At 36.1% G+C, this 18632-nt stretch overlaps 1 protein-coding gene across 1 annotated transcript; it reads left to right on the top strand.

Annotated features, from left to right (window-relative positions):
- The first annotated feature begins 17173 nt into the window (after nucleotides 1-17173).
- On the top strand, nucleotides 17174-18550 carry LOC129723443 (39S ribosomal protein L39, mitochondrial). The gene is made up of 5 exons (XM_055677674.1): nucleotides 17174-17322; nucleotides 17381-17563; nucleotides 17624-17866; nucleotides 17922-18367; nucleotides 18432-18550. Exons 1-5 carry the CDS (start codon nucleotides 17271-17273, stop codon nucleotides 18489-18491), a joined length of 984 nt encoding a protein of 327 aa, XP_055533649.1. The 5' UTR covers nucleotides 17174-17270; the 3' UTR covers nucleotides 18492-18550.
- The last annotated feature ends 82 nt before the right edge of the window (nucleotides 18551-18632 follow it).

Genomic DNA, 18632 nt, shown 5'->3' with positions numbered 1-18632 from the left:
AAAAAGTGACTAGAATTGCTACTGCCGAGTGAACTTTTAACTCAAGGCCTTAAATAGCGAACGCAGGTCTTGCGTATAAGCAAACTGGTGCTGATGTTGACATCACGTCTCGCCAAACGGGGGCTTTCGCTGATGTTTTGGGTTTTGGGACATATTGCGAAGGGATATCTTCGGTGCGAGCTGCAGATACTGAGGCATTTGGGGCATGTTTTTGTTTTAGCGGACGTTTGCAATGAAAATATATAAGAGATACGCGCGATTCAGCTCGAGCTTATTTCAAGTAACACTATGAATGGCATGGTGGGTTTGAGACTATTTTTGGGACCTAGTTTATTCTCAATCCAATTCACGTGATTATTTTTGGCGATATTTAGTGTAACGCAAGTGCGTAATTGATTGTGAGTAGTTGTATGACTCGGCTATTTTCACGCGAACTTACACGGTTTTTTTTCACCGGTTTCGGATTTATGCGATTTTACGCAAATTTCGGAATAAAGGCGGATTTTGTACAGTGATTGTTCATTTTAAAATTTATTATTCTATTAACTAATGCTAAGTTTTTTGAGAGCGTAAGAGGCTATTTTTTACCGAATCCTGCGGAAGGGGGAGGGGGTGAAAATCATGAAAAAATGCCGCGTCAACAAAAATGTTTTGTTTTAAAATTATTATTTTTTTCAAAAGGTGGTTATTTCATACAATGAGGTCACGTCCGCAGCGGATTGCCCGGATTCTTATCGCACCAATCTGAATTTGGCACCGCCGTTCAAAAATATGTAAATTATCGCTTTCAATGATTCGCAAAGCGGGGAATCAGTAACAACTTTCCATTGTGAGGTAGACAAGAAAACTTCTGGCAAAAGAAAACACCAACCGCGGGCGGCGTTTTCTTTCGCCGGAAGCCGACCGTAACCAGCGCAATTGCATTTGCGACGAGTGAAGTCCAATTCAATTTCCAGAGTGCAGTTCGCAAAAATTTATAGATTTTCCAGTCTGCCGCCTTTGCATAACAGCTCAGCACGAGGCACCGATAGCTTCAGCTTTCGACGCTATCGATGCACGCTGGAACCGGAACCGGAAAATGGTAACTGCAGCGAGGTATCCTCGCATATTTCCCGCATGCCTGGTGTCACCATTGAGCACCAAGTCTTTCTACTTCAACCACTACTAGCACAGATAGTAGGACTGCTTCTGCTGCTGAGGGCTGCGGTTGACTGCGAGTGAAGCGTGCGATCGTACAGTCAGTCGAACAGGATATAAAAATGAGAGCCTTCCAGAAACAGACCAGTGCCGCACATACCCAGCACAGCACTGCAACTCTAATCGAAGTAAAACCATGAATAAAAATGGTAGAAGGGCGTTTTATATCGATGCGATTTATTTCCCAAAAGGAAAGGCGTGGAAGTATAATAGAGCCGAATGAATGAATAAAAGTGGATCAGTTTTTCTGACGGCAGCAGAGAGCTGTGCCGCTGATAGAGATATGAGAATCGAAACGGAAAATAAATTACCCTGTTCTGGTTACACTATCCGATGACGACGGCGGTATCGCGAACAAACGGGAATATTTAAATGCAGTGTTGTTAGCTCAAAAATCTTTCTCTTGTGTTTTATGGTATTTCATGTTCGAACTGAACTAATAGAAGCTTAAAAACCTAAAAAATAAAAATAAAAATAAAGAATACTACTGGCAACACTGTTAGAACCTACTAACTACACCCCAGCAAGCGGATTCGCCCACTACAGTAAGTAGCTAGGCGACACCCTGATAAGTGCAAGATGGTTTCGGACGATAGTGAAATGCTAATTTTATGACTAACTATATTCGAAAAGGAACGCATTTTCTATCTGAACAGCTGCGAGCGATGAGATTCCAGGGTGCCGCTGTCGTTAAGTATTTTATCGTGTACTCATTCGAAGCTGGCTTATCGGGCTGAGATAAACGTATAATAAATTTTGGAAATTTTTGAATCGCCAGCTGGATATTCTCGATGCTGCGCCAGATGGGAATAGTCGGTAGATTGCACAAAAAAGACGTTCTTGACACATTTATGATTTACTCTTATTCGGTCATTAATGATATTGTAAAGTGCTAAAAAGTTACGTTATCACATGGTTCCTGAACATTGTACATTATACCTGAAAAAGGGAGTTTACGAAAACCTTCTTAACTATTGCAAAAGAACAAAATTTAGTTGTAATAACGCGTTATCCACAAACGATACCACAAATAATTCTAGTCAATATATTTCTCTAATGGTGTCTGATCAGAAGCTGTATAGAAAATATTTTATGATGAAGCACTTTATAACTAGCATAGGTGGGCAATTAACCAAATTTAATGCTTATTTAACACTAATAGGGAAGCAGGAATTCAGTCTCCGGATGTTTATGGTAAAATCGAGCCACCTACAACGAAGGTAATCGACTCCTTCCCGCTTTGCCACCGCACGCAAGACAACGACCACACAGTAGAGCACTAATAGAGTTCGCCTGTATCGCGCGAATTGGTGCCACCGTGTCACAACACGTGTCATGCAAAATGATCCTCTCTGGAATGAGCTCACGGAGCGAATAGCGAAATTCTGACACAATCTAGACAAATGGCACTAATCCCTATTATTCATAAATTAATCTCAACCGTAATAACCTGTTCTTGCGGATTTGAGGAAGCGCACTATCGAAACGGGAAATTTCCCCCGAGCTATTATTAGAGCTTTGCAACCCACGCTACAAGCGGTTCGGAACAATCCGACGTCATTATACTAGTTGTCAGATTTAGATATTATCAATATATACAATTTATTCGCCCCAGCTTAAATTATACTCTACAAACATAGAGTTTTAGCATAAAAAGAAAAACTTCATGTTTAAAACAATTTTTAACAGCAAGTAAAGACTACATTGCCAAAATAATAACGTATAGTGGACATAATATCACTGTATTCGAATGCAATTTAAGTCCATCAAATTTACCGAGGAAGCAGTAATTAAAATTGAAGGATAGTATTATTTTACTTTTTGTTCAAGCATTAAGTTTACGTGATTTCAAAGAAATTTATTTTCAGTTTCAATTATCAGTTTTGAGCAAGATCGCGCCAAATGACCTATGGTCGAATATCGACCATTTTTGATTTGAATGAAACTTTGCACACGTATTTGGCTTAGCAAACTGAACATTTTTCACAGGTTCACAGGAGATTTTTTACACCCATGAGTTACATTCTAAAAGGGCGTACGCCTTTTGGCATAGGTTTCATTCGAAGCATTGTAGCCCATAAACCGTTGGTTGTATAGAAAAACTGTCTGAGAATGAGTTGTAGGGAATTAAAAATGCACCATAAAAAAATATTCACTGTACAAAAAAAATTTTTTTTGACCAAAAAAAATTGAAAATAAACATTAAATTTCAATTTAAAAAAAAAGAGTTGAATTTTTTTGTTTTTTTTTTTTTTTTTAAAGAAACTTGACGTTAATACGCAACTTTATAAAAAAAAGTCCAGGATGGAGAAATGAAAAATATTTTTTTTATGGTAGATTAATTTTTACATAAAAATTCTAATTTAAACATTTTTCAAAATATTTGTATTCTGATGATTTTAAAAGGTGCAGAGAGTCATTTTAAATCAAAAAGCTTTTGTTAGTAAACATTCTAAAGGCATTGATTTTCGAGTTATTTTACCATTGAAAAATTATAATTATTTCGGAAAATACACGTTTTTCTTAATTTGTCCATAGTTCTCCAGCAAAAACCATACGTTCATTGGAATGCTTGATCAAGAATATACAATTCATTCTTTGACAACAAAACGATTGGATAAATAACTCAAGCGCTAAACCTTAGCCTACCTACACGTTCCCCCTTGCCGAATGTTTTATAAAAAAATATGTTCGTCGTGCAACACTACCTACTTGTTTACTAATAATAACTGTTTGTAAAGTACGCAACCAATAACTACTGGGTTACCTATAATATCTGTTTTCGTATATGAATAAGATTGCACTACTCCAAATATGTTAGTAACAGTTTGCATTTTGTGAAGATGAATAAAGTGAAAATGGAATCAAGCTTACGTAAATTAAACGAAAACGTTATTGCAAAATTAAAAATATATATAAAAATATAAAAATATCATGCTCATTTTGATATGTCTTTATCAATTTGTGATTCGTGTAGTTATTGGAATGATAGTCAAGTCACCATTCATCCCTTCGTTGTTTACTATTCAGAATCTGGAACACTTAAGAATATCAGCTTCATCATAATATCGGAAGTACTCCATCATGATACTGTTGCGGTTCAGGTGTTCATTGCCAAATTAATGAGTTTTTTGAAAACAACAATAGAGTTGAAAAAAGCGATATTAATGTCTGATGGAGCTGCCTCACAATATAAAAATAGAAAAAACTTTGCAAGTCTTTGCAAGTTCAAAACAAAATATAACGTCGACGCAGAGTGGCATTTTTTGCGACTTCTCATGGTAAAGGCCAATGCGATGCAATTGGTTGCATATTGAAACGACTGGCAGGAAATGCAAGTTTAGCTAAAGAACATGAACTTCCCATTACAAGCGCAAAAGAATTGTATGATTGGTCTAATCAGAAAGGTAATGAAAATTCATCAAAAATGTTATTTAGTTGGGTATCATATGAAGAATATGAACAAGGAGTAACAGAATGGAGCAATATTTTCAAAAAATCTATAATAATAGCTGGCACACAAAAGTATCACTCTTTTGTTCCGATTTCAGAAAATAAGATACAAACGAAGCTGTTTTCAAAAGATGACGAATCATTTACTTATGATGTATATAAAATATAAGGTAAAACTAGTTCTGTAAAGTATCTATGTCATAAAAAAATATGTTCCTAAGATAATAAAACTAGAAAATAAATGTTTGATTCTTATATATATTCATATCACTTAGAACATTGACTTCTCTTTTCTTGAGAACCGTTGGCCCAATCGTTTTGTTGTCAAAGAATGAATTGTATATTCTTGATCAAGCATTCCAATGAATGTATGGTTTTTGCTGGAGAACTATGGACAAATTAAGAAAAACGTGTATTTTCCTAAATAATTATAATTTTTCGAGCTTAAAATAGAAATAACTCGAAAACCAATGCCTTTAGAATGTTTACTACCAAGAGCTTCTGATTCAAAATGACTTTCTGCATCTTTTAAAATCATTAGAATACAAATATTTTGAAAAATGTTTGAATTAGAATTTTCATAAAAAAATTAATCCACCATAAACAAATTATTTCTTATTCCTCCATCCTGGACTTTTTTTAAAAGTTGCGTATTAACGTCAAGTTTCTTTAAAAAAAAATTCAACTCTTTTTTTTTTTTAATTGAAATTTAATGTTTATTTTTATTTATTTTGGTCAAAAAAATTTTTTTTGTACAGTGGATATTTTTTTATGATGCATTTTCGATTCCCTACAATTCATTCTCAGAAAGTTTTTCTATACAACCAACGGTTTCTAGGCTACAATGCTTCGAATAAAACCTATGCTAAAAAGCATACGCCCTTTTAGAATGTAACTCATGGGTGTAAAAAATCTCTCCACCTGTGAAAAATGCTCAGTTTGCTAAGCCAAATACGTGTGCAAAGTTTCATTCAAATCAAAAATGGTCGATTAAATTTTCGCGTATTTCCAGGCGATTTGATGATTTTTCTTCATTTGTGATGATTTTTCTTCATCCAATGCTATCTGAGGGGGTTGCGTTGTGTGAAGCTGTGCTTGTTCCTAGAGAACCACGAATAACTTATGGAAAAGGTGTGTCTTCATGAAAAAATCAAAGTTCCCTCACCTTGTTTTAAAATAGCTCGAAAACTAAAACGTTTGAAAAGCTAGTAACTAAGAGCTTTATCTTTTGAAAAAAACCGTTACAAATTTTATTTTCATTTTATGTCAGAGCCCTCCCCCCCCAAGAGGGGTTCAAAAAATTTTGAATATTGGAAGGGGAAAAACCCAAACCGTTTTGTTCATTTCATTGGTTTTCCGACAGCATAAATGCTTAATTTAGCAACAAACAAGTCAGGTGACAACGAGAGTGTCATCGAAAGGCAAGCGAAATAAATACTAATGATAATAAAGTGATATTTTTCAACATTTATTTGAGTGCAAGTTACAAACGTCATAACTTGCACACAAACTTTGATCCAAGATATTTCTTTTTTTTTTCGTCTCGTTGTTATTTATTTTTTGCCACCCCCTTTGCTAACTTTGATAACCCTGGACATAGAAAGAATTCGAAATTTGTATCAGCCTAACTGATAAAATCATATAGTATCATTGGAATGTGATTATTTCAATTGGAGTTCGCAAAATGCTCCAAGACTTAACTTAACTTCAAAAGAACCACAAAATGTTGTTTGTTACATTACTTGTATTGATTACTTTTTAAATTTTGTGCAAAAGAGAAGTTGAAGTGCTACCAAATTTCAAATTGCACATATGAATACGACATTACTGAACAGGAATTGAAACAAGTTTTAGCAGTCAGAGTGCATGCAGATAACAATAACATTTCACTTTTATTTCTAGCGCAAAGTCGTCGAAAAATACTACAAGGTATACAGCCCTAGGGTTGTATGAAATGGTGACGTGGGACTAAACACTGTAATTAGGGGATTTTTGTTACAAAACATACAGAGTCTGCAGACAGAATCAATGTGTTTGCTCAGCGACTCACGTATTTTCATTTTCAGCCTCCCCTGGAAATCAATTTTTGAAATATATTCAACAACACTCGAAAGAATATCCTATGTATTTGGCGATAATATGCCTGTTGTATTTCTTTTGTGCAAACAACATGTATTTGACAAGGCACAAGCATATCATGCTTGTTAAAGAAGCACCAAGAATTTCTTGTAATGCGTCAAACTCAGAATTAATTCTATATCCTCAAAAACCAATAATAACAATAATACTTAACAATAATAATAATAATAATAATAATAATAATAATAATAATAATAATAATAATAATAATAATAATAATAATAATAATAATAATAATAATAATAATAATAATAATAGCAATAATACTTACGTTATCATAATGAATGGTTTTGTCTTTTTTAAATCTGATTAAATCAAATCTATAATATGGATCTTACTTTCAAAATAATATGGAAGCCCTTACAAAGGTTCATTAATTGGCAAATATAAGAAGATATTTTAAACAAAATTATTAACAAGCTCCAGGAAAAAAATCTTGGCAATCAACAATTCCATTTTTGTTTTTCGTCTGACAATTTTTTTCATTTGCCTACAACTACATTCGCTGTATAACGAAGACAGCTAATATACGTTTATTATGGTAAAGCTTAGAATAATAATATATCATCTAACAGTTTTGAAATCTTCTTCTATAAATTCATATATTTAGGAATTCACTCTTTCGCTACTATCCGGTCACGATTATTCAAAAATTTAAAAATTAAATAAATATCCGTTGCAAAAATTTACAATTCTTGTTCAGTAATTTATGGTAATCATATTTTTGAGATAAACTTTCAATCACCACCAGCAGCAGCATTGCAGTTTTTCCTCGATTGCACACGAATAGAAATGTACGAATGTACCACTGCAATACGAACTGTACGAATAGTACCGCTGCAGTACAAATAGAAGTATACCGCTGTAATGTACGAATAGAAGGGTACAGCTGCAATCATAGACGATGAGAAACCTGCGGTTCTTTACTCTACTGGTACTGTTGCTTTTACCAAGATATTTTCTTTCAAGACATCAGTTTTTATTAGGTTCTGAAAGCAGGTTTAGAAATTGTTCAAGGATGGGGATTGTTTCAAACTTTTCGGAAAACTTTTACCTTCGAGACATCATATTAGTCTAAGCTCATGGAAGCAAAAATAAATTGACCTATGGGGACGGGGAGACTCTGTCAATTTTTATTTAGATATTGATGCAGAGAACATCACAGGGAACGGATGGTGTCCATTCACGTCGTCTATGCTAGGAATGCTGGCATGTAATTGGTTCATTGTTCGCGTAAATTTGTCATTGAAACTTTTTATCAATTTTACCGCTTAGTAATGAAATTAGAGTGATAACTAGCATATTACAAAATTTTCTACATTTTATCTATCCAACAGCATATTGGTTATTGTTATCCATCATGTGGCTGTGCTGTAATTAACGTTTGCCAGTTGCATTTCCAATTTTACAGAATGCATCCGAGTGCCAGTATAACAAAACGCTTGTTTTTTGTCAAAATCCGGCATTCAATCGTAGAAGGTGTCGATCCATTTACCTACTACTGATGCTGCCGCTACCGCACAAAGACAGATTTGTACTAGAGAAAAACCTCTGCACCTACCGCACCGGAATTTTAGACTCGATAATCGGGAATTTTATTTTTTTGGTGTCCGTTTCAATTTTTTTTCTGAAATGTTGCCTTTACCATACCTTCTGTCGTATTTGTTGCCATTTAAGTCATTTCCGGCATCCTTGGGACATGTTCGAATTAAGTGAAAATAATCAATGTCCAATTCCTTTGTTTTGCTTCTCAAATTATTTCCCATTTTCACCTCAAAAATAATTTCTGGTTATGCCACTGTACCATACAAGTAAAATAAAGAAAAGAAATTTTTATTTTATATTTGTTAATCGCAATATTTCAGTATTTTTTTGTGTGATTTGATTAGCCGGAAAATTCGATTATCCGGTATGAAAAATTTTTTGATGTTCCGGATAATCGAGTCCGGCCTGTAGTACAATAGTTTGAATAATCAAATTACAATTTTCTGCATTTGAATGTATGTATAGATGATTTCCCAACCAATTGCTGCAAGAACCAAGGAAATTTAATGAAAACAAACCGATTTATTAGCATTTCCCGTTTTTAGATTTTGATTTAACATCCAATTTAAATGTTTTTTGTTTGTAGAGCTTATTTTCTTAATTTCTGAACTTCAATTCAAAATAACTTCAAAACGGTTGCATGTGAAATGTTAGTCTAACATCAGACACAACACTTTGAACAATTTTTTAATAAAATCATTGTTAGGATGATACCAGTACCACAGACAAAAAGACAGCCAGTCGATGACGATTTCTTCGACCAAACAAATAACGATTAATAGGCAATAATGCCGCTGGTGTCGCTATAAGAAATCGTGCACACCAATTAACAAAGACAAAAACCACTGTTATTTAAATAAGTTAGTAGACAGTAAGCTCACATGGTGGCGCATAAGTGTAACGTTTCGAATAAGGACGAAGATTTTTCAGGATTTTTTTTTCGAAGAGACACGTCTGTTTGTCTGTGCCAGTACTTTACGTTAGTAACACTAGCACCATCTGCTTCCGTGTTAGCGCTGCATGTCTTGTATTTCGACATCAGCGCTAGCGTACGTACATGTGTCATAACGCGAACCACAAAGTATGTATGAGATTGCATGACAGCGCCCCGGACTGTTATGCGATTGAAAATTTGAATTTGGTCGAAGTTAGAAATCAGGACAACTTTATTCGGTACAAATTTGTAGCTAAGCTGTTCTTGAAGTTTAGAAGCTCTTGGTTGAAGTTTAGATTTGCACTTCAAAAACACTAAAATACTTCTTTACTTGTTCAACAGACTTCTCAAACGATCCAATATTATTAAACAGCTTTGAATTTATAGGCAGATAATCAGCACATGTAAACTATTTCAATTTAAACTAACTGTTTAGGGGGGGGTCAACAAGAAAGTCGAAAAATAAAAAAAAAATTGTTGTTTTGGATGTTTAGGGTAAAGTGAAGTGGATATTTTGGCTATTGACTAAGGTATGTTTGAAGATGTATTTTGTGTGACGTGGGTGTAAATATAGTGAGTTTTACGCTATTGGCAGTGTTTTTGCGAAACCATGTTTTTTCAACTTGTAGTAAGTTTTTCTCAGCATCTACTGAGCCAATTTGGCTGAAATTTTCATTCCAGCATGTAATAATCGATTATCCTACTTGTTACATAGCCGTTTTTCAATATCTATTTTTTTCAATGTTTTATGTTTGTTTAAAGTGATTTTTTATGAAAAAATTTTTTGAATTTACAAAAACGGCTATGTAACAAGTTAAATAATCCATTCTCACATGCTTAATAAATTCAGTCAAGTGGGTTCAATACATGCTGAGAAAAGCTTACCACTAGTTAGGTACTGATTTAGTGAGAGCATTCACGTTCCCAGCTGCCAACAACGTAACACTCACTATATGTGGAACCACGACATGCAAAATAAATGCTCAAATACACCTTAATCAATATCCAAAATAGCCGAACACTTCACTTTACTCTAAACATTGGGAAAAAAATAGTTTTCGACCTACCAGAGTAAGGTTCCCCGTTATGCCAAATGTTTAATGGTTTCAATACCTAAAAGATTTCTCTCGTCACTTCACTAAGATTCAACCAAAAACAAAATCGTCCGTAGTGACCGTTGTATTCTGGAATCAAAAAAGTTATTAATTTTGAAAAATTCTGCATATTATTATCACACTACAAAACTGAAAATCTTATGAAAATCAGGACAAATGCTAAAAAATGAAAAATAAATCAGGACGTCAAAAAAGGGTCTCAAAATCAGGACATGTCCTGTTAAATCAGGACGGATGGTATCCCTAGTTTTTAACAGAAACGTGAATGTTGCCTGAGATTAGGAATTGTAGGAGATTGCCCAGTATTTATTTTTTTCATTTCTGGTTGCCATAAAAAGAAAAGGACATTTTTCTCCGATAAAACTCCTAAAGTTACATTTTATGAGGTAAAATTGTAAAATTTGAAGTGATGACCGTTTTGCGGGCTAAAGAAAATAAAGGGGCCTAATACAGTCAACGAGGTGAGCAGCGACTTACTAGCCTGACCAATTTAGATATTTTTTTTTTTGTTCACACATTTATTTGACACGGCACAATACGCCAATTTTGATATAACAGATAGTGAGTCTGCTGGATCTCGGACGAGTAGCTCGTCTGCGTAACTGCTCCACTAAGCTGTCACCAGCCAAGTTCCACTCGCGTTTCTTAATACAACATTTTGCTCGTCAGTGACTCTAGGCGAGGCAAATTGCTTGCCTCGTTTCCTTCAATCGGTTCCAAAATCTGGAAAAATCTGCATTATTTTTGAAATATCTGGGAGAATAGACATTACCCGTAAACCCGGGACGGAACTTGTTTTTTGAAAATGCTCGTTCTCAGCACTGGAACGGCCGATTTGGGAAAACTTGGAATTTTATTCAAGGGGAATAGTTGCTCTAAGTTTTGGTTAAGGTGCCACCCCTCTGGAACCCTCCCCGTTTTTGTGAGACGCAAATATGTCTGTGTTTTTTTTTCTAATTTTTCAATCAGATTGAGCAAACACTGAGAATTTTTATACGTATCAAATGATCCATGTATCAAATCATGTCAGGTAGATGAAATCAATGAACCTCCAAAATTCACTCTTACATACCATATTTCATCTACCTGGCATGATTTGATACATGGATCGATTGATACGTATGAAAATTCCCAGTGTTTGCTCAATCTGTTTGAAAAATTAGAAAAAAACACAGACATATTTGCGTCTCACAAAAACGGGGAGGGATCCATAGGGGTGGCACCTTAACCAAAACTTAGAGCAACTATTCCCCTTGAATAAAATTCCAAGTTTTCCCAAATTGGCTGTTCCAGTGCTGAGAACGAGCATTTTCAAAAAACAAGTTCCATCCCGGGTCTTTACGGGTTGAACCTGTCTATCTTGATTCGTGTTCAATAATGTGGATAATATAGATAAATCTCGGTACCTGACCACACAACGCTCAGTGCGTAAATTATTTCTTAGGTTAATCTTGAGTAAAGTGAATAGTGTTAAACATCTGACAATTTTTATATTTAATTTTAAACAGTTTACATTTGCTGAATTCTTTGGAACCATACAAATTCCTAAAAATTCAAAGTTGCTTGATAAAATTTGATCGTTCGAGATACATGTTAAATAAATTAACAACCCAATAGCATTTTAAAGTGCAAATCACATACCACCAGTTTAAACTAGAATAAAAATAATTTAGATCAAATTTGTGTCGAAAAAATAGATGTCCTGATTTGTACCTCTGACCAGATGGTATCCCTATATAAGTCTTGGATTTGACTTTACTGGAAAGCAACTGTTCTCTAAAACGTTAAAATTTAGATATGCTCTGAAACTTAACCTTAACGAAAACTTGTCTCACTTTTTTTTTTGAATTTTTTTGCCAAATGTTTAGCAATTACTTTATGTTTCTTTATTAGGTGGCCAATAAAGTTCTCGCTATTTGTCATTAGATGGTGCCGGTAGTAAGTGCTACTCGCTTTTAAAATTATTTCTCTCATTTCCAGGGCTGTAGTCAGCCTATACACCAGAGAGACGCCGAGACACTCACCGTTAAGGCAACTGTCAACATCAAAACGGGCGAGCTGTATAATTTTGCATTGCCTTTATCCGTTTTGATGTTGACAGTTGCCTTAACGGTCATTTCTCTAATATACAGGTTCCCTATGGGCTGTCATTCGCACACTCATTGCGTTAATGTGTGTCAGTGTGTTAATTTTACGTCAAGGCACAACGAGGACGGTACCTACACATTTTGACAATCAACAGGCACAAAGAGAAAGAGCGAAAACGAAATGACTATGGAAGATATCATCAAGTGAGAAATATTTCAAGAGAGGCTGAACGGAACAACACGAACAACACTTTGTGCTGCTTTCAGTGACACATTGCGTGAGAACAAAGAGCTTCAGTTTGAGTAGTTTGCGTTGCGTTGCGGGTAGAAAAAATAGCAGAGAAAAGGGACCAAGAAAGGACCATATACATTTTTGAGAATTCATTTAAACACGATTCTCAATGGCGTGGACGTGTTTCTTAGGACATATTACGCACGTTCAGCATGTGTCTGTCCCGGTATTGATATACAATCGCTACATGCATTCACTACTGATACCGTTCATTAGGGTGGTAATAACTTGTATGGAAAAAATTGTCCTTCGTCGCATTTAGAAGTTGGTTCAGTCGAAAAGTGAAACCACAGACTAACAGACATAACACTTCGAACAAATTTCCAATAAAATCATCGTTTTGATGATTCCAGTACTTTACGTTAGTAACACTAGCACCATCTGCTGCCATGTTCGCGCTGCGTCATGTATTTGGACATCAGCGCCAACGTTACTGCATGTGTCAAATGGGGAACCACAAAATATGTTTGAGACTGCATGACAGCGCCCCAGACGGCGTTATCGCGTGATGACTGTTATTCGATTGGAAATTTGAAATGATCGTTCTTTGTGGCGATGGAGCTAGGTTCCAGTGTTACGTCTGTTAGTCTGTGGTGAAACTTTAACCGATCGATATTTTCATTTTTTGTTTTTGGATAACACCAGATCTCGATGTTTTATGCATTTTTAAAATAACTGGCATCAGAATTTTTTGATGTTCAGAAATTTATGAACTACCTGTGCATTTTTTTCATTGGTCACAAAATAATGCTTTTGTGTTCCCGAAGTCAGATTAAGCTGAAGTTTAGTATGGGAACTTTTTTCGAAGACAAAACTTTTGAGCCCTACTTCTAAACGAAATTCGAAAAGTCGATTTCTTTTGCCACCCTACTGTTCATATACGAGACATATTGCGGCTATCTCCAGGAAGAAACCATTTTTAGTTTTGAAACAAAATCCATTGAGCAGCACTGAAAATCAGCTCCTAAATTATTTCAGTAGAAGTCAAATGAAGTGCAAAAACCAACAAAAATTAATACTATAATTGTTCGTTTGTCAAATCCGATAATCGTTGCCCCAAGCAACGCACAAAGTAAAACACAATGCGTGATGTCGCACATTTTGGTAAATGCACAAAGTGTACTCAGTCGCGGTTTGATGGCAAATGTGTTGTGTACAAATTTGTGTGGTTCTGTCTGCACTGAGGTGAATTCCAGCTCGGCTCATTTCATTCGAAGAAAACGGCGGCTGGAGTGCATCGAGAGTTAAGAAAAGTTTACGGAAATGCTGCTTCATGTGAAACAGCGTGCCGTAATTGGTTGCGTCGCTTTTAAAACGGTAATTTCGATATTAACGCGGAGGAATCGCTCGGTGAAGATTCATGCTAAACGCAGAAACAGTTTGCTTCGGTATTACGAGTTAACGGTTGCATTAAAATAAACGGAAAAACATTTCCGATTTTTCATGCGTTTACCTCCACACGCACTGACGAAACTATCCATTCAGCATCAATCATAGTAACCCATGAGTCAGCAGAAAAAATGTTCCAGCTCTATTAGTCGAACTCTAACCCTGATGGAGAACACAATGAAGCTATTCCGTTCAGAAGCGTGCGCGTTCAGAGAACGGTACCTTGTCGCTTCAAAATGACTGGGAAAACACTTCGTATTTTACTGCTCTCACGAAGAAAGTGACCTCCGAGGTGAATTTCATTCCGCACACCAAGTTACCCAAGATGGTGCTGCTGTGGCTGATAGTCAATGAGAAGGGGGTGTCAAAACCCTCTTTTCTTTCGCTCCGGACTGGTCATGAACGGGGAAATTCATAAAACGTAGTGCCTGCCGCAAGTTGCGTCGATCATCAAGAAATACCATAAGGTCGAAGGCGCGGTGTTCTGGCCGGATCTGACGTTGACCCACTACTCGAGGCGATCATTGGAGGTGCTGAATACTGATGTTGCTGATGTGGTACCGAAGTGGGCAAAACTGAAGCGTAAAATCTACTCCTACAATTTTGTTGCGAAAACTGCAACAGAACAATTTTCTTCGCACTGCAGGCGTTGAATTCGACTTACTGGAAATTGGAACTTGACACAAGATGAACGGGATTTCACTTTTCCCTTCCTTGCCTCGACCCGACCCTGTCGTCCATAAAGTACTGTCTTAAAATTAAAGTTAAAATTTTTATTTGAAAGCATTTATACCAGGCTTCTGGGAGAAACTCTAAGAGAAGGAGGAGCCTCGCAGACGGTTTGTGCGGTTTTGTGACGAAATGTGACGAGAGGGAGAGTGGGGAGTCAAGCCAAGCTACGTAGCAAATATGAAACTAAAACGATTTTTTTCTAACTGTTTTTTTTCATCAGTTTTTTATCTGCTTAGGGTCATTTTTATTACTTTTTTTGTTCATTTATGATACAAGGTAAGGGGGGGGGGTTGTTAGAAAGCTACGTGATTATCAAAAGGGGGTCCTGATTTTGTGACGAAATGCTACGATGGGGAAAGGGGGGTTAAAAAACCTAAAAAGAACTACGTTATTTATGAATGTTTCCTAAAAGCTCTAATACACTCTTTGACCAAGCGTCAAATATTTGTCACTTTTTGACAGACAAAAATTTATTCAAAGATAATTGTTTGTCACTCTCCAATTTTAACATGGGGCAAACAGCAACCATGATGTCAAATAAATTTGACCATTATGTCAGAAGGTCAAATATTTGACCATTAGACAAAGACAATTTTCCTTGTGCAAAAAATAAATTGACACAATTCTACGTTAATCTTGCGATCGTGTCCTAAGACCTATATATAACCTCTTTACCTATTGTATAGTTGTTTTCATCGTATCAAAAAGAAAACTTTATTATTCACTTATATCAGGAGAACTTCAAATTACTGATTTTTTGTTGAATTCTTAGTTGTGTAAACCTGCCCGTATAATTGCACAAACAATGAAATAATGTGATTCAGAAAAAATAAACGAAATAAAACGAAGGTGTTGGATTTCGTAACAATAGGGATACCATCCGTCCTGAATCCTGATTAAGCAGGACATGTCCTGATTTTGAGACCCGTTTGGAGCGTCCTGATTTATTTTTCATATTTTGGCATTTGTCCTGATTTTTCTGAATGATGCCGGATGTTCAGAAATGCTAAAGATTGTTCAGTACTTTTACTTTGACTCCGGAACGAAACGGACTCATTTCGAACGATTTTTTTCTTTTGTTGAATTTTGTCAAGAGAAAATGTCTAGTCATTGCAATCGTCACACATCCGACTTTTGGGTCCTAAAGCTATCTAGCTTTGTACGCACCATAATTGCGGTCGCTATAATGCGTTTTTGTAATATGCGAACCTCTCTGCCTACACCAGTTTTGGGATTTCTGAGGAGTTGGCAACACAAATGTTGCCAGATTTATTTCTCTTTCGATAAAATATGTGAAGACTTCAAATTGAAGTGAGAAGAGTTGTCAAAAGGGTGGATGATTCTTTACAAACATTGCATTACGCGTCCGCCATTATGGCGCCAAAAATGCTGAATACCAGTTTTTAAATATCATTTGAAAAAGCCGCTTTTTCTGGGCAAAACGTGATTTTTAGAAAATGTTTATCGTTTTCCTTCGATTTTAAAATGAAGAATAAAAAATGCTCGAAATGTCTTGAATGACATTTCGCACATGTGCGGTATATAAGAGAACTGTCATTTATGGTATTTCGAGCAGTTTGTTATTCTTTATTCAAAAATCGAAGAATAACGATAAACATTTTTTTTAAATCAAGTTTTTCTCAGAAATTTGCACTCGTTCAACTGATATATAAAAATCAGAAAACCGTGTAAAACATCAGGACATAATTTTGAACAGTTTACGTGTGCTGCATTTTTAGGTATCTACTAACGCCTAATGTATTAAAGTTGCAAAATTGGATCGTCCGAGAAATACTTTAAAAAAATAAATGAGAGTTTTGGTGTATTTTGAAGTGCAAATCTCAAATTACTTGTTTTATTTATTGATACCTCAAAAAAAGAAAACATTAAATGTGTACTGGAAAAAGTTGTCCTGATTTTTAATCCCGATCAAATGGTAACCCTTACTCTGATCTCTCTTCAGTTGTCGAATAAATCTTTCGCCTTTTACTAAAAATGGTAACCCTACGTAACAACCATTACCGTTTTGATGCAACTGCTGAATGTGTTGAATATATTTTGATGGGATTCAGTCTATAATAGATACTCTCCCCTACACTCACTGGAAAGAAATAGCACAGACTTACACATTTTCCTGTTTAACCTTCCTCAGACTGCAACCAAGCAGTGCCATCTAGACTTGAAGCTGCGAGACTCAAAAGTGTTAGTATGACGGAAAGGGCGAGTGCAACTGTTGCACCTTGCACGGTGCAACATCGCGCAGCATCGCGGCGCACATGTAATTGACATTTACGAGTAAAGTAAACAAACAAACCTTAACCGGTATAGAGTGAAATAAAACAATTCTAGCGAATATTAAAAGTAATTGCTAATTAAATAGGCATAAAATGGTGTTCAAGTATTCACAGATATGCACAAATGTGCAACGACATCACAGAAGTAAGTTTGAAAGACTAATTCTGGGTTAGTTTGATTTTCTTCAAAACTCGTTTTCTAGGACTTTTCTCGTCCACTGCAAACCGGCACAGCACGGCAAGCAATTTATTCACGGAAGAACAGCAGCGACAGAAGAAGAAAGTTGGTCGGATAGAAAAAATTGAAATTCGCTATCTGGGAACACCTACGGATACAACTCTGATCATGAATCGGGGTCTCTCGACGCCCTACGATTGTGCCAGGCGTATGACGTTTGTGCTCAGGGCTTTTCATGGCGATAATTAATTGTGTTTTTTATTCGCAGATATCGGTGAAAAATACTGTCGTTACAGTGCTCTAGCTCTTCTAGATAATAACACTCCTTGGGATATGCGTAGGCCCATCGAAGATTCGTGCACTCTTCAGCTGTTAAACTTTACCTCTTCGGAACCACACATTGCTAATAAAGCTTTCTGGAGATCGTGCTCATTTCTGTTGGGGGCGGTGCTACAGAGAAGCTTCAAACAGGAAGCCGGACTATTTTTACACAGCTTTCCCAAGCCAAACAGTAAGCGCACAATCATAATTCACAAATCAAAACTATACACAGTTTGAAATTTCAGTTAAAACAGGCAGTTTTGTTCATGATATTGCTCTGGCCAAAGATGGTTGGAAACCATCCACCGAGGAGCTTCGTGCCCTTTCCATAGGTATGATAAAACTAGCCCAGGAAGATTTACCTGTCGAACGGTTGGATGTGAGTAACGATATTGCTCTGGAGATGTTCCGTGGCAACCCCTATAAGCGGGAACAGATTCCGAATATTTCCGGCCAAAATAACGGAGTGGTAACTGTATACCGAGTGGGCGAACACGTTGATATCAGCAAAGGACCGATGATCAGCTCGTCTGGACTGCTGGGAAAATGTACGATAGCGGCAGCACACGCAGTGTCACCGGCAAGCACGAATCAGCTTGCGTTATATCGGATCCAGGGAGTTGCGCTACCAGTAGGACTTAATATAAATCACTTTGCTTACGGTATTCTGGAGGATCGCGCAAAGAAGTTGGTGAGATGATAATGGTCAGTTTAGATAGTTGACATTTTTTTGATCGACTTTTTGTTTGTTTCAGAATCCTGCCCGGCTTCCGAATGAACCTTACGAGGATGCTGTATCCGAGCAAGTAGCATAAGGTCCATGCATTTTTGTTGTATCTGAGAATTTGTAGATAATAGAGTCTTCTAAACGGTAGATTGATTGGTTCAGTTGATAATTTATTTGTTTCATCCACGTTCCATAAAACAATATTAGTTCTATTAAATTGGGTTTCATG

The sequence above is a fragment of the Wyeomyia smithii genome, chromosome 2 (assembly GCF_029784165.1).
Source record: "Wyeomyia smithii strain HCP4-BCI-WySm-NY-G18 chromosome 2, ASM2978416v1, whole genome shotgun sequence".
NCBI lineage: Eukaryota > Metazoa > Arthropoda > Insecta > Diptera > Culicidae > Wyeomyia > Wyeomyia smithii.
Note: the sequence above shows the minus strand (reverse complement) of the source record. Positions and strands in the feature narration are given on the sequence as shown.